This window comes from Staurois parvus, unplaced genomic scaffold (assembly GCF_062004578.1).
Source record: "Staurois parvus isolate SC_StPar_1 unplaced genomic scaffold, SC_StPar_1.0 ptg000024l, whole genome shotgun sequence".
Lineage (NCBI taxonomy): Eukaryota > Metazoa > Chordata > Amphibia > Anura > Ranidae > Staurois > Staurois parvus.
In genome coordinates, this window is record NW_028317820.1 from 1,550,426 (window position 1) to 1,564,052 (window position 13,627).

The 13,627-nt window shown below is 40.8% G+C and overlaps 1 protein-coding gene across 1 annotated transcript in view; it reads left to right on the forward strand.

Annotated features, from left to right (window-relative positions):
* The first annotated feature begins 3,408 nt into the window (after positions 1 to 3,408).
* Positions 3,409 to 13,627, forward strand: part of LOC149472063 (uncharacterized) — a 115,888-nt gene continuing 105,669 nt past the window's right edge. The window contains exon 1 of the mRNA XM_089693217.1: positions 3,409 to 3,535. Coding sequence (XP_089549343.1) covers positions 3,409 to 3,535 — 127 coding nt within the window. The remainder of the gene's footprint in view (positions 3,536 to 13,627) is intronic.

Below are 13,627 nucleotides of genomic sequence, written 5' to 3' on the forward strand. Positions count from 1 at the left end.
CCATCTGCACTGTGAAGCGGCGTCCAATGAGTTCTGAAGCATTTGGCTGAATATGAGCAGATAATATTGCCCGAAACACTTCAGAATTCATCCTGCTGCTTTTGTCAGCAGTCACATCATCAATAAATACAAGAGAACCAGTTCCATTGGCAGCCATACATGCCCACGCCATGACACTACCACCACCATGCTTCACTGATGAGGTAGTATGCTTAGGATCATGAGCAGTTCCTTTCCTTCTCCATACTCTCTCTTCCCATCACTCTGGTACAAGTTGATCTTGGTCTCATCTGTCCATAGGATGTTGTTCCAGAACTTTGAAGGCTTTTTTAGATGTCGTTTGTCAAACTCTAATCTGGCCTTCCTGTTTTTGAGGCTCACCAGTGGTTTACATCTTGTGGTGAACCCTCTGTATTCACTCTGGTGAAGTCTTCTCTTGATTATTGACTTTGACACACATACACCTACCTCCTGGAGAGTGTTCTTGATCTGGCCAACTGTTGTGAAGGGTGTTTTCTTCACCAAGGAAAGAATTCTTTGGTCATCCACCACAGTTGTTTTCCGTGGTCTTCCGGGTCTTTTGGTGTTGCTGAGCTCACCGGTGCGTTCCTTCTTTTAAAGAATGTTCCAAACAGTTGTTTTGACCACGCCTAATGTTTTTGCTATCTCTCTGATGGGTTTGTTTTGTTTTTTCAGCCTAATGATGGCTTGCTTCACTGATAGTGACAGCTCTTTGGATCTCAGCTTGAGAGTTGACAGCAACAGATTCCAAATGCAAATAGCACACTTAAAATGAACTCTGGACCTTTTATCTGCTCATTGTAATTGGGATAATGAGAAAATAACACACACCTGGCCATGGAACGGCTGAGAAGCCAATTGTCCCATTACTTTTGGTCCCTTAATAAGTGGGAGGCACATATGCAAACTGTTGTAATTCCTACACCGTTCACCTGATTTGGATGTAAATACCCTCAACTTAAAGCTGACAGTCTGCAGTTAAAGCACATTTTGTTCGTTTCATTTCAAATCCATTGTGGTGGTGTATAGAGCCAAAAATGTTAGAATTGTGTCGATGTCCCAATATTTATGGACCTGACTGTAGCTCCATAACAATCACTACCCAACTTGCCCTACTCAGGACAGAATCCTGGGAACACATTCCTGTGTAACACTACCCGTTTCAAATCTTCAAGGACCGGGTGCCCCCCCCCCCGCAGGTGAACCTCCAACTTGAACCTATAGAGCACCTGGCAGTGAGGCATTGCCTACATGCCAGGTCTAGTGCAGTTGAACTCATTATAAGCTGGCTCTACTTCTGTCTTCACACAGTTCAAGAGACGTGAAGCCAGGCAGCACTGATCCGGAAAAAAGACACCCTCTGCTGCAGCTGACCAGTGCGGTCTGTCATTTATCTTAATAGAAGAAATCACTGTTCTTACTATCTTCTGTTCCACAGGGAAATGTATCCTTCACCTAAGGACACTAGTAAAAACCTGAATATTACATGGTGGGAGGGATTATATAAGGGAGTGTTTAGGCTTTGAGAATGTCCAATCAACTAAAAGCGCAACATACTCTATAAGCAATCTGGTGTAATTGATTATCTGTGTCCTACACTGTATGATAAAGAAAAGTTAACATTTGCATAAAAATTAATCTGTTCAGAGAGAAAAGGGGGAGGGGCCAGAACATGGCACTGTGAGACTGCATGGAGTTGAAGCTCCGGGTGCCTGCGATGAATTACAAGCCCTAGAGCCTACCCGAGCCTACCTGAACCCAGTCCGTGTTGCGGCCAGTACGCCCATTTTGTCCGGTGGTTGCGGATTCTCTGGCCAGTCAGTCAAGGCGGAGGGTTTTGGCAGTCCGCCTGTGCGGTTTTGGGTCCCTCAGTGGCTGTGTCAGAAGAAGGAAAAGACGCCAGGAGTGCCCACAAGACTGTGTAGCAGCCTTGAAACCGTTGTTGGAACATATGAGAGAGAAAAATGTTAACTACAGCAGGGGCTTTCCAGCATGCCTAATTGGATGGAAAATCGGCAAGGGTGAGGTCTCCAGAAGATCTCAGTGACTTTCGTGAGAAATTAGACTTACAGAAAATGGTCCTTGAAGGGTGGTATGAGGGGATTGAAGAGAACAGAGGGCAGGAAATTGGCATCGGGTGGCTAAGAAGAAGAAGTAGAAAGGTGTGGAGTGGTGGCGGGGAGGATTAAGAGAGAGAGAGTGTTTTTTTTCCCCTCCCTCTCTCCTTCCCCCACCCTGTCAGCCGCACTATGGTTCTTTTGCCTCTGGTTCCTTTCTGAGATAACAGGAGGGGGGATTTTGAAAACGTGGTTATGGCAGGAGATCCAAAGGCCAGTCATGCTGTCAACTCCAGTCTGATAGATGATAAGAGCCAAGGATTGGAGATGGCGTGTGTGTTTTGAGTCTCATCCCAGATTAGGCATCGTTATTCGGAATAATTCACGACTGATTCCAAGGTAATAAGTAGACCACAGTGGTTTTGGGCGTAAAAGAAGTAGGGTGACTGGAGGGCGGGAAATGGGGGGGTGGGGAGATCAGCGGGGGGGGGAGGGATGGAAATGGGGAGCTGCTGTGGGGGGGAGGGGGAAAGTCCATTTCTTAAATTATTTGTATCTGTCTTCTGGTAACGGCAACCCTGGTAGGGTAGTGAAATAATATTCAATATGAGCTTAAGTTTATGACATAATGTAAAAGGGTTAAATTCTCCAGCAAAAAGACACAAGATACTGAAGGAAATCCACCAATACTCCATAGATGTTGTGTTTCTTCAAGAGACACATATAACCCATGATACAAATGTTAAGTTATACTGTTAAGTACCACGCAATGTGGTACTATGCTGATTCCAGTTAAAAGGGCTAAAGGTGTAGCAATTGGGTTTTCAAAAAATGTACGTTTCACTCTGGAGGGAAGAATGGAGGACCCAGAGGGCCAGTTTTTATTTCTAAGAGGAAAATTACAAGTAGTTGAATATACACTAGCTAATATCTATTGTCAGAATCCAATAATATTCTAGGAGGGTGTGTTAAGGAAACTTTCTGCATTTAAAAATGGTAGTCTGGTGGTGGCAGGAGACTTAAATATGTGTCTGGATCCTCAGATGGATGAGCCTTCATGCATGCAGAGAGAGGGGACTAGGAAATCTAAACTATTGAAGGGATTACTATATAAGTGCCAATTGACTGACACTTGGAGAGTAAAAAACCCAAGTGAAAGGGATTATACCTTCTTCTCTCCAGTACATGGTTCATACTCAAGACTGGACTATATAATGATCAAGCATGGACAACTGGAGTCTTTGGTTAGTTCCAACATAGAGGTAACGTCCAACTCTGATCACGCTCCTGTCACAATGAGACTACAGGTTGGAGGTGGAGATTACATGAGATGCTTATACAGGATCCTGAAATAGAGAAAAGGCTAAGGCAGAAAATTGAGCCATTTTTTGAGCTCAATGAGACTGATGAGATGTCAGTGGCCACAATCTGGGAGGCAGATAAAGCATATATCAGAGGTATATTGATCTCGATAGGTGCAGAAAAAAAGAAAGAATGAGGGGAAAAAAAAAGATGGTGATGGAGGAGCTTTTTAAACTAGAACAGTTACATAAAAAGAAGATAGGTACAGATATATATCAGAAGATAATCCTTAAAAGAGAAGAATTAAAAAAGCTTATGGAACAGGAATCGAGAAGGATATTTAACAGGGTTTTAAAAGAAAGATATCAGTGGGGGAATAGACCTGGAAAATACTTAATGCGGAAGTTAAAGGAAAAGAAATCTAAAGAATTAAAGATGGTAAAGGAGAAATTCTGTATACCACCACAGATATTACTAATAGGTTCCAAAAATATTATAGCAGGCTGTACGACGTGAGCCCCAGAAACCAAAAAGAAACGGAGAATGAAAATTAAAAAATAGGCAGAAATATTTAAACGATGTGGAACTCCCAAAATTAGCACAAGGAAAATTAGAGGCCCTAGAGAGATCAATTACCCCGGAAGAAATCACCTTGACCCTAAAAAATACAGCCACAGGAAAGACCCCTGGCCTGGATGGATACACTATGTGATATTTTAAAAAATATAAAAAACTCCTTGTCCCTAAAATGTGTGGTTATATGAATGCAATAGGGGAGAGGTTGGAAATGAGAGAGGAATCACTGCAGGCACATATAACGATTATACTTAAAGAAGGGAAAGGCAGAGAACAGTGCGCCAGCTATAGACCCATATCCTTATTAAACATTGATACCAAACTGTATGCCAAGGTATTGGCAACCAGAATGAAGGAGCTGATGCCAGAATGGATACACCAGGAGTAGGTAGGATTCATTCCTCGAAGAGAAGGTAGGGACGACAGCCTGAGCTCATTGCTCCCCCTACAAAAGGTAAAAAGAGAGAAATTGCCAACAATAATCCTGTCGATAGATGCCGAAAAGGCTTTTGACAGGGTCAATTGGGTTTTTATGTTTACACGCTAGAGGTCTTAGGAATAGGGCCTAAAATGTTAAGGTGCATAAAAAAGCTCTATAGCGGACCGTCAGCGGTGGTTAAGGTCAACTGATCCCTCTCTGTTTTTTAAAATGCATAATGGTACCAGACAAGGATGCCCACTTTTCTCCTTTGGTATTTGTATTGTCCTTAGAACCTGTCCTGGCGAGCGTAAGAAAGTGTATAGATATAGCAGGAATAAAAATAGGGGAAGTAGAACATGAGGTGACAACCTGTTGAATGAGATTATTAAAATAGTAAATAGTAGCATCAAATTTGAAAATAAACCCTGCAAAATCAGAGATATTAAACATCAATTTACCAAAATCAGATAAGCTAAGTCTACAAAAAGAGTTTCCATTTACCTGGAGGAAAAGGAAATAGGCTATCTGGGAATAAAATTAACTCCTTTAATAAAAGGTCTATATCAGACAAACTATATCCCATTAATAAACAAAATAAAGGATGAGTTGGGGAGACTGTTAAAAGGTAGAGCTTTCTGGATAGGTCGTATAAACCTGGTAAAGACGGTGATAGTACCAAAAATCCTGTATAAGTTTCACATGCTCCCAGTACACCTACCAGGATTGTTTTTTGAGATAGTGAAGAAGATGACACTCAAGTTTATTTGGGCAAATAAGAAACCGAGAATTAGCTATGAAGTATTGTGTAGGGAAAAAGGGATTGGGGGCCTGGGCATGCCTAATGTCAAGAAATATTATCAAGCGGTGATACTATCACGTATGTGACAGTCTGCACATGTAATGCACAAGGTTAAGGTTGGGTGAGTATGGAAGGGATTTTGAGTAGGGCACAGTTAGGGAAAACGGTGTGGGTACCACATACATTTTGCACATTGGATGTGAATATCAGTCCACTGACAAAGAAAGTTTTAAGTATTTGGGGTAGATTGTATAAACAAAAAAGATGGGAATATTATTCACCTCTGACCCCCCTGGTGGGAACAGAGTATTTCCCCCCAGAGAAGGATAACATTTCTGGAAAATGGTTTAAAAATAAAAATGCATGTTTGAAGGATATATTGAATAAAGGGAAATTGTACACTTTTTCAGAGTTACAGAGGAAAGAAGATTTATTTTTCACATTAGATGAGTGACGGTATGGTCAATTATCTCATTTTGTTTCAACATTCCCACAACCACTGAGGACTATGGAGGATCTGCATCCATTTGAAAAACTGTTGAATGCAACTTCAGTTCCTAAACGAATTACCACCAGAATCTATAGGATTCTTATGGACTTGGAGAGTACCGATCCTCCTCGGTTCTTGGGGAAATGGGAACAGGAACTTGGAACAGAATTAAATGAACAACAAAGAAATAAAACATTTAAATTAACACATGGGGTGATGAATATGAGCACAGTTGAAATGAATTACAAATGTTTGGCGAGGTGGTATATTACACAGAGTAAGGTACACAAACAACAAGTAGATGTTTCACCGTTGTGTTGGGGAGGTTGTGGGAAAAAGGGAACAATCCTAAACATATGGTGGGACTGTCCGAAAATACAGGATTATTGGAAGGGAATAATACAATTTATTCAGGTAATATATGGGATTATGGTACAGAGAGACCCGTGGATGTGCCTCTTTTATAAATGTGATCCTTCAGTAGATTTCTATAGGAATAGGGTACTATACCATTTAATCAGTTCGGCTAAGGGCTTGATTCCCAAGTTTTGGCAAGTCCCAGAGCCACCAAGAATAAATTATCGGATAAAAAGGGTGGATGATATCTACAGGATGGAGGAGTTATATCATATTGAGGAGGACACAATAGACAAATTTAGGAAAACATGGAGTAGTTGGTTAGATTTTAAAACATCTACAAAATATCTGGAACTGGTTGTAGTTAAGGTGGAAAAACATTAGAGAGAGCTTAAAGGAGAACCCCTGAAAGAGAACGGAGACAGGAGTGAAGAGTTACAGATATAGACAGAGAACCATGAGAGAGGTTAGAAAAGAGGAAAGAGGATATGGACTGGGATATGGACTGGGGTATGTGGAGGGTGGAAGGAAGATGGGGAGGGAGGTAAAAAAAGGCAAATGGACCTTATGTATTGTCGATGTATTTGTTTTCTGTATTTCTTTCTTATGTCTGTGTATTAGAAGTTTTGGGGGGTTTTTTATTGAAAAAAATTTAATAAAAGATATAATAAAAAAAATATTAAGCTGTTACCCACACAAACAGTACATGGGCAGATAACCAAAGCTTTGATTAAAAAGGTTCTTTTAAACACTGCAACATTTTACAGATGTTTATTTTTTACATTATAAATATATATATAAAATAATGTAAAAACTGCTCTAAAACAGCAAAGTGTTATTTTTTTGGCATAAAATGTCAGCCTCCACCTTCTATATCATTCGGATACCCCAATAGTGCCATAATTCCAAACTATGTTCCTATCCATCTGGAAGAATGCGTGCCCCAGCATCTCCTGTTGCATTCTTCATAAAATAAAATGAAAAAAAAAAAAGCAGGGAAATTAAATTCATTCCAAAAAAATGTTTAATGCCAGCAACATTTTGAAGGACTTTCGAACTGCATTCGTCTAGTCATCAACTGTAGAATTGTCGTACGAATATTCATACCAATGTGCTCTGTAACTCTCAACTGTTAATTATTTGAACCTATTCGTACCTTAATATCTTCATTAACAGGATGTAACTTTAGCTTTTTTCATAAAAAAAAAAAAAGAAATGGTACCCCTTGCCGCCCACCCCCTCTATGATTCCAGGGCTCTCTTGCTCCTCCTGGCAGCCCAGGACCACAAAAAAATATTGTCAGGATGGCGAGCAGGGGATATTGAGGAACACGTTATAGACAAAAAAACACTTCTAGCACAGGTGCAAAGACAATAAATAATTAGATATTCTCGGTGCTGCGAAGTATAGGGAGTACATCAGTAACACTTAACCAGATAACAGCTGTGACACCATCAACTATGTGACGTAACAAGCTTTTTGGAGAGAGGAGTTTTCTGACAGCTCCCTGTGGCCAGCAGGGACTGCCAGTCCATGCCAGTAAAATCGGACATTTCTCCAGGTATTGGTTAGGGATACAAGAGAAGCCTTGTTTCGATCCAGGCAGCAGGGCCTGGGTCAGTGGCAGTATTTGTTGGCATCCTAAAGAGATATCCTATGTTACCACTTCATCTCACCATTAATCATAACAAATTCATTGAAGGTCTATATCTGTACTTCAATACATTCCTATTAACATCCCTCTGACAGAAAGAATCAGAAAACTCTGCACCCATGTGACTGACTGGATATTTATGAACGAAAACATCAGATCACTGCCGTCACCACTGCAGCTATCAGAGCAAGTGTCACTGCTGCAGTCCCTATACTTCACAGCACCACAGTATATATAATTATTTATTGTCTGTGCATCTGTGCTATACATGTTTTTTTTCTGTTTTGGTCTGGATATTTCTGGTCCTCTCATATACAGTTAGGTCCATATATATTTGGACACAGGCACAATTTTAGTTTTTTCAGGTATTTACCAAAACATATTCAAGCTATAGTTATATAATGGATATGGGCTGAAAGTGAACACTCACAGGTTTAATTAAATGAGGGTATGTACATCCAAATTGGAGTAAGGGTTTAGGAATTACAGCTCTTAAAAAAAACAATCCCCCCTTTTTCAAGGAACCAAAAGCAATTGGACAATTGAATCAAAAGCTGTTTTGTGGCCATGTGTGGGCTACTCCTTCATTATTTCTTCATCAATTAAGCAGGTAAAAGGTCTGGAGTGGATTCTAAGATTCTAAGTGGATGTAATTTGGATGTACATAACTATAGCTTGAATATGGTTTGGTAAATATCTGAACAAAACTAAAATTGTGCTTGTGTCCAAATATATATGTACCTAACTGTATGGCTCCTACTTTAATCAGCATCCTGTGCTATAATCTTTTCCTCAGTCCACTGCAACTAGTAATGTATTATTTAAATATCTGTTCCCCCTGATTTCCTTTGTATAGTGGAAACCAGGAATTGCTCAGTACTGAGAACTCCCAGGTTGAGAGCTGAGAACATCCTGGCTGTAAAGCTGGGAAAACAGACAGTATGTTGTTGATTAGCTGGAGCAGAGGGCAAGAGAGACATTAAGGCCCTGATTTACTAAGAATTGAGTCTATCAGCAGACGCTGAACATTCAGGTAGACTCAATTCAATCAATCTAGACCTGTCAGTTATCAGAAAGGCTTCTAGCAAGCTCATTGAAAAGAGTCTACTTGTAGACTCTTTTCATGTTATTAAATCCGGAATCACATGAGGCACATTTCTAGATGCAATGCAGATATGTTCGCTAGGTGGCGCACGACTTCGGGCTTTGTCCCGTTGGCATTTTTCTGTTTTCATATAAGAATAATTTATAATTTAAAATAAAAAGTACACCTATAATATAATTTTTTTTTTTTTTGCTGTTTCTCCAAAAATGATCAGACAACTAATGCATTTCCTAATGAATGTCATACATTCTATTTTCAAATGTCAAATATTTTCACACTTATATCTCAAATAATTGGGAATGTCTAGTTCTAAGTTCCCAATATAATGATATATCTTCCTTCTCTTTAATCAAGTAACTATTCTACATTGCAGCTCAAGCTCTGTCTCCTACAGTGGCTTAGTGGTTAGAACTCAGAACTTACAGCACTTACAGCGGTATTTTAGTAGTGACAACCATGTGTTAATGTTTCAGCTGTCAGTGGGGTTCCCCACTGACAGATGAATGTAAAATAATTTCCGTAAATTAAATTAATACTAAAAAAAAAATGGCGTGGGGTCCCCCCTCCCATCCATACCAAGCCCTTCGGGTCTAGTATGAATCTTAAGGGGTAACTCCACTTCAACATTTTTTAAAAAAAGGCGTGGGGTCCCCCCAAAATCCATACCAGACCCTGCCCCAAAGCACACCCCCCCATGTTGAGGGCATGTGGCCTGGCATGGTTCAGGAGGGGGCGCTCGCTCATCCCCTCCCCTTTCCTGACCTGCCGGGCTGCATGCTCGGATAAGGGTCTGGTATGGATTTTGGGGGGGGGCCCATGCCATTTTTTTCTATATTGGCATGGGGTTACCCCTTAAGATCCGTAATAGACCCGAAGGGCTTGGTATGGATGAGAGGGTGGACCCCACACCATTTTTTAACATTTTTTAAAATTGCCAACCTTTATTTTTAGATTCAGCTGTCAAAATATATATTATCTAGACCTTCGAAATATGTAAAATCATTAAAGAAATAATTATAAAGGATAAGAAACAAAAACAGAATCAATAGAACTAAGGAAATCAAATTAGAATACATAATGATATGCCTGGCTACAAATTGTGCTGTTTGTTAAACACAGTAGACGTGATCGAGTGCCTTCTGTCAGAGGACTCCACGCTGAGATTTACTATTAACTTGTTGCCGACCGCAGATAGCCGAATGACGGCTGCACTGCGGCCGGCCAGTTCTGGGTAGACGTCATATGACGGCCTCCCAGAACGCGCTCTCCTGCGCGCCCCAGGGGGCGCGCACCCGGCGATCTCCGTGATCGCTGTGTCCTATGGACACAGCTGATCACGTGATGTGGTAAAAGGCCAATCACAGTGGCCTTTTACCACCTGATCAGCGGTGTCCAATGACACGCTGATCAGAGGGAAATGCAAGTGCCGGTTCTCGGCTGCACTTTCCTCACGCTGTCAGATCATGAGGAAAGTACTGCCGAGAACCGGCAGTTGTCAGAGAGGGGATCGGCACCGATCATCAGGGCACTGATGATCAGTGCCCTGATGATCGGTGCCCAGCAGTGCCACCCGCAAGTTCCGCCCACCTGTGCCCAGCAGTGCGCCCACTAGCTCCACCCACCTGTGCCCAGCAGATCACCCACCTGTGCCCAGCAGTGCACCCACCTGTGCCCAGCAGTGCACCCACCTGTGCCACTCTGCAATGTCACACACCTGTGCCCAGAAGTGCCACCTACCTGTGCCCAGCAGTGCCACCCACCTGTGCCCACCCACCTGTGCCCACCAGTGCCACCCACCTGTGCCCACCAGTGCCACCCACCAGTGCTGCCCACCAGTGCCACCCACCAGTGCAGCCCAGCAGTGCTGCCAGTCAGTGCCACCAGTCAGTGCCCAGCGGTTGTGCCAGTCAGTGCCGCCAGTGAGTGCCCAGCAGTGATGCCAGTCAGTGCCGTCTATCAGTACCCATCATCAGTGTCACCTATCAGTGCCGCCTATCAGTGCTGCATATTAGTGCCGCCTATCCGTGACACCTCATTAGTGCTGTCTATCAGTGCCGCCTGTTGCATGACCGCGCAATTGTCAATCAAAGTGCGGCAGCGCTGAAAGCTGAAAATTGGCCTGGTAAATAAGGGGGTATAAGTGCCTGGTAGGCAAGTGGTTAAACAGCGTCTAAAAAGAAAGCGCCCACGGCAGACGGCTAAAAAGTGTTCTGCATATGCGCATTTATATCCGTCCATAGATGCTGGAGAAATGTCTAGTTCTTGACTGTCATGAATTCCTTTAAAAAACTATGTTTAACACATTTAAATTTTTTTTTGAAATGTAAGATATTATTTAACCATTTCAATACCGGGCAATTTTACACCTTCCTGCCCAGGTCATTTTTCACATTTCAGCGCTCTCACACTTTGAATGACAATTGCGCTGTCATACAACATTGTACCCAAACTAAAATTTTATCATTTTCTTCACACAACTAGAGATTTCTTTTGGTGGTATTTAATCACCGCTGGGGTTTTTATTTTTTGCTAAATTAACAAAAAAAGACCAAAAATTTTGAAAAAAAACACGTTTTTCTTTGTTTCTGTTATAAAAGTTTGTAAATAAATAAGTGTTCTTCATAAATGTAGGCCAAGATGTATTCTGCTACATGTCTTTGGTGAAAATAACCCAAATTAGGATGTATTTTTTAGTTTGTAGGAAAGTTATAAAGTTCACAAACTATGGTATAGATCTGAATATTGATCAATCCTGAAGTACTGACAGCCAATCTAATTTCTTGAGGTCCAAGAATGTCAGAACAGTACAGATGTCCCCCAAATGACCCCTTTTTGCAAAGTAGACAGTCCGACGTACTTCATAAGAGGCATGGCGAGTTTTTTGAAGTCGTATTTTTTCGTCATCATTTTTCGGAAAATTAAAAAATTAAAAAAATTATTTTCACTATTTTTTTTTTACATACTGTCACCAGTGCAGTACATCGTCATCATATAACTGACATGGCAGTGAACAGCGACACTGACTGGTGACAGTATGAAAAAAAAAAAATTTTTTTTTTTTTTATTTTCTTATTATTTTTTATTTTTTTTAAGATTTGTTTTCATATTTTACTATGACCAAAGTAGTACAGCGTTACCATAGTAACATTGTACTACTTTGGGGAAGTGATCAGTATTTTTTTTTTTTTTTTAACACAATTTGCTTATAGCAAAGAATTACTTTGCTATAAGCAATCATTTACCAGAATGAAATCGATTCATTCAGGGTTTTTTTTTTTTTTTTGTGCTTAGCTGTGATTTGGCCACAGCTAATCACATGACATGTGCATGTGACCTGCTGTGACCATTCACAGCTAGGCACTAGTATACAATGGATGGCATGAATGAAGTCATCCATTGTATACAACTGTCATGTGACCTGCTGTGATTGGTCGGTACTCAGATCTGTCATCGGCCGTGTACGAGGTACACGGCCGGTTACAGATCGCGCCGCTGCGCGGCTCTGCAACCGCGCAAACTGCACATGTGCGGGAGCACGCTAAATGGCGTGCACCCGGAAAGGTGAAGCATTTTTGCCGCCGCCAAACGGCTATAGGCCAGGCGGCTAATGGTTAAAGTGAGGTCCCAATATTTGTGAAAGCAAATTTTAATGTGAACATGTCTCTGCAGTGATTTTTCGTTGTGTTAGACGTGCTTCTTAGCACGTCTGTTTCTTAGACTGATTCCTGGATTGTGCCTGGTTAGTAAATTTGATTTTGCATCTACTTGTTGACGCTTTCTTTAGTAAATGTCTTTGCCGTCTAAAAGTAGACGGTCGCTATTAAAGAGTAGACGTTAGCCCACGGAAATGCACGGAAATATGGGTGTAACATGTTATGAAAGGTGAACTTATCCTTGAACTCTAAATTGATGAGCTGCAAATGTGTCGCCTATTTTTCGTACCATAATGTTTTGCCTTTTTTTTAGTGGGAGTATGCCGCTTTGAGGCTTGAAACATTTTGTATCTGTTAACTGAACACATGCTCATCTTGTTTTGTACAAATTTGAGGATTATATTGTGGTCGTGTGACTGAAAATAAATGTAGTGTATTTTTAAGTGAAAATATAGATTGCAGTTATATATAGTTGCACAAATATTATCTTCTCGCATATTTTCAGACGAATAGGTTGAAAAAAAGGAAAAAAAAAGAAGTAAACTCAATAAACCTGTTGCCTTTTCCTGGTATTACATGCTGTACGTGTCCTTGTTTGTAAAAGGAAAAGTGAAAGTATTTTTGTTCAGATTATACACCTGAGAACATGCTGGTTGTCCGAATTCTGCTCCTTCTTTGCCTAAAACAAACAGGTAATTATATTAAAAATATTCTGATAGTTATGCAGTCAGAGAAGGGACCAGTAAGAAGACTGTGAGAGTTTTGTTTTAGTGATAGATTGTAGTAGTTAGAGGGCACAGGTAGTTCCATTTCCTTCCTAACCTGCAGCAGAGCTGATCACACTGGAAGCTGTCTACATATAGGACATTAGGTAACAAATTGTATATAATATCATAACATTTCTCATAAAATAAATAGTCTTTGTAAAATGAGAATAATGAGGTCATATCAAGGAGGATTGAGGCTGTACAACTGAAAAATTCAGCATGTTAAAATTGTGAATTTTCTTGATGTCAAATCAAGTCAATGTCATTAGTTATTTACAGTTTTCAGAAACACTGTGGGGTTGATTTACTAAAACTGCAGAACACAAAATCTGGTACAGCTGTGTATGGTAGCCAATCAGCCTTTAACTTCAGCTTGTTCAATTAAGCTTTGACGATAAAACCTGGAATCGGACCAGCTCCTATGC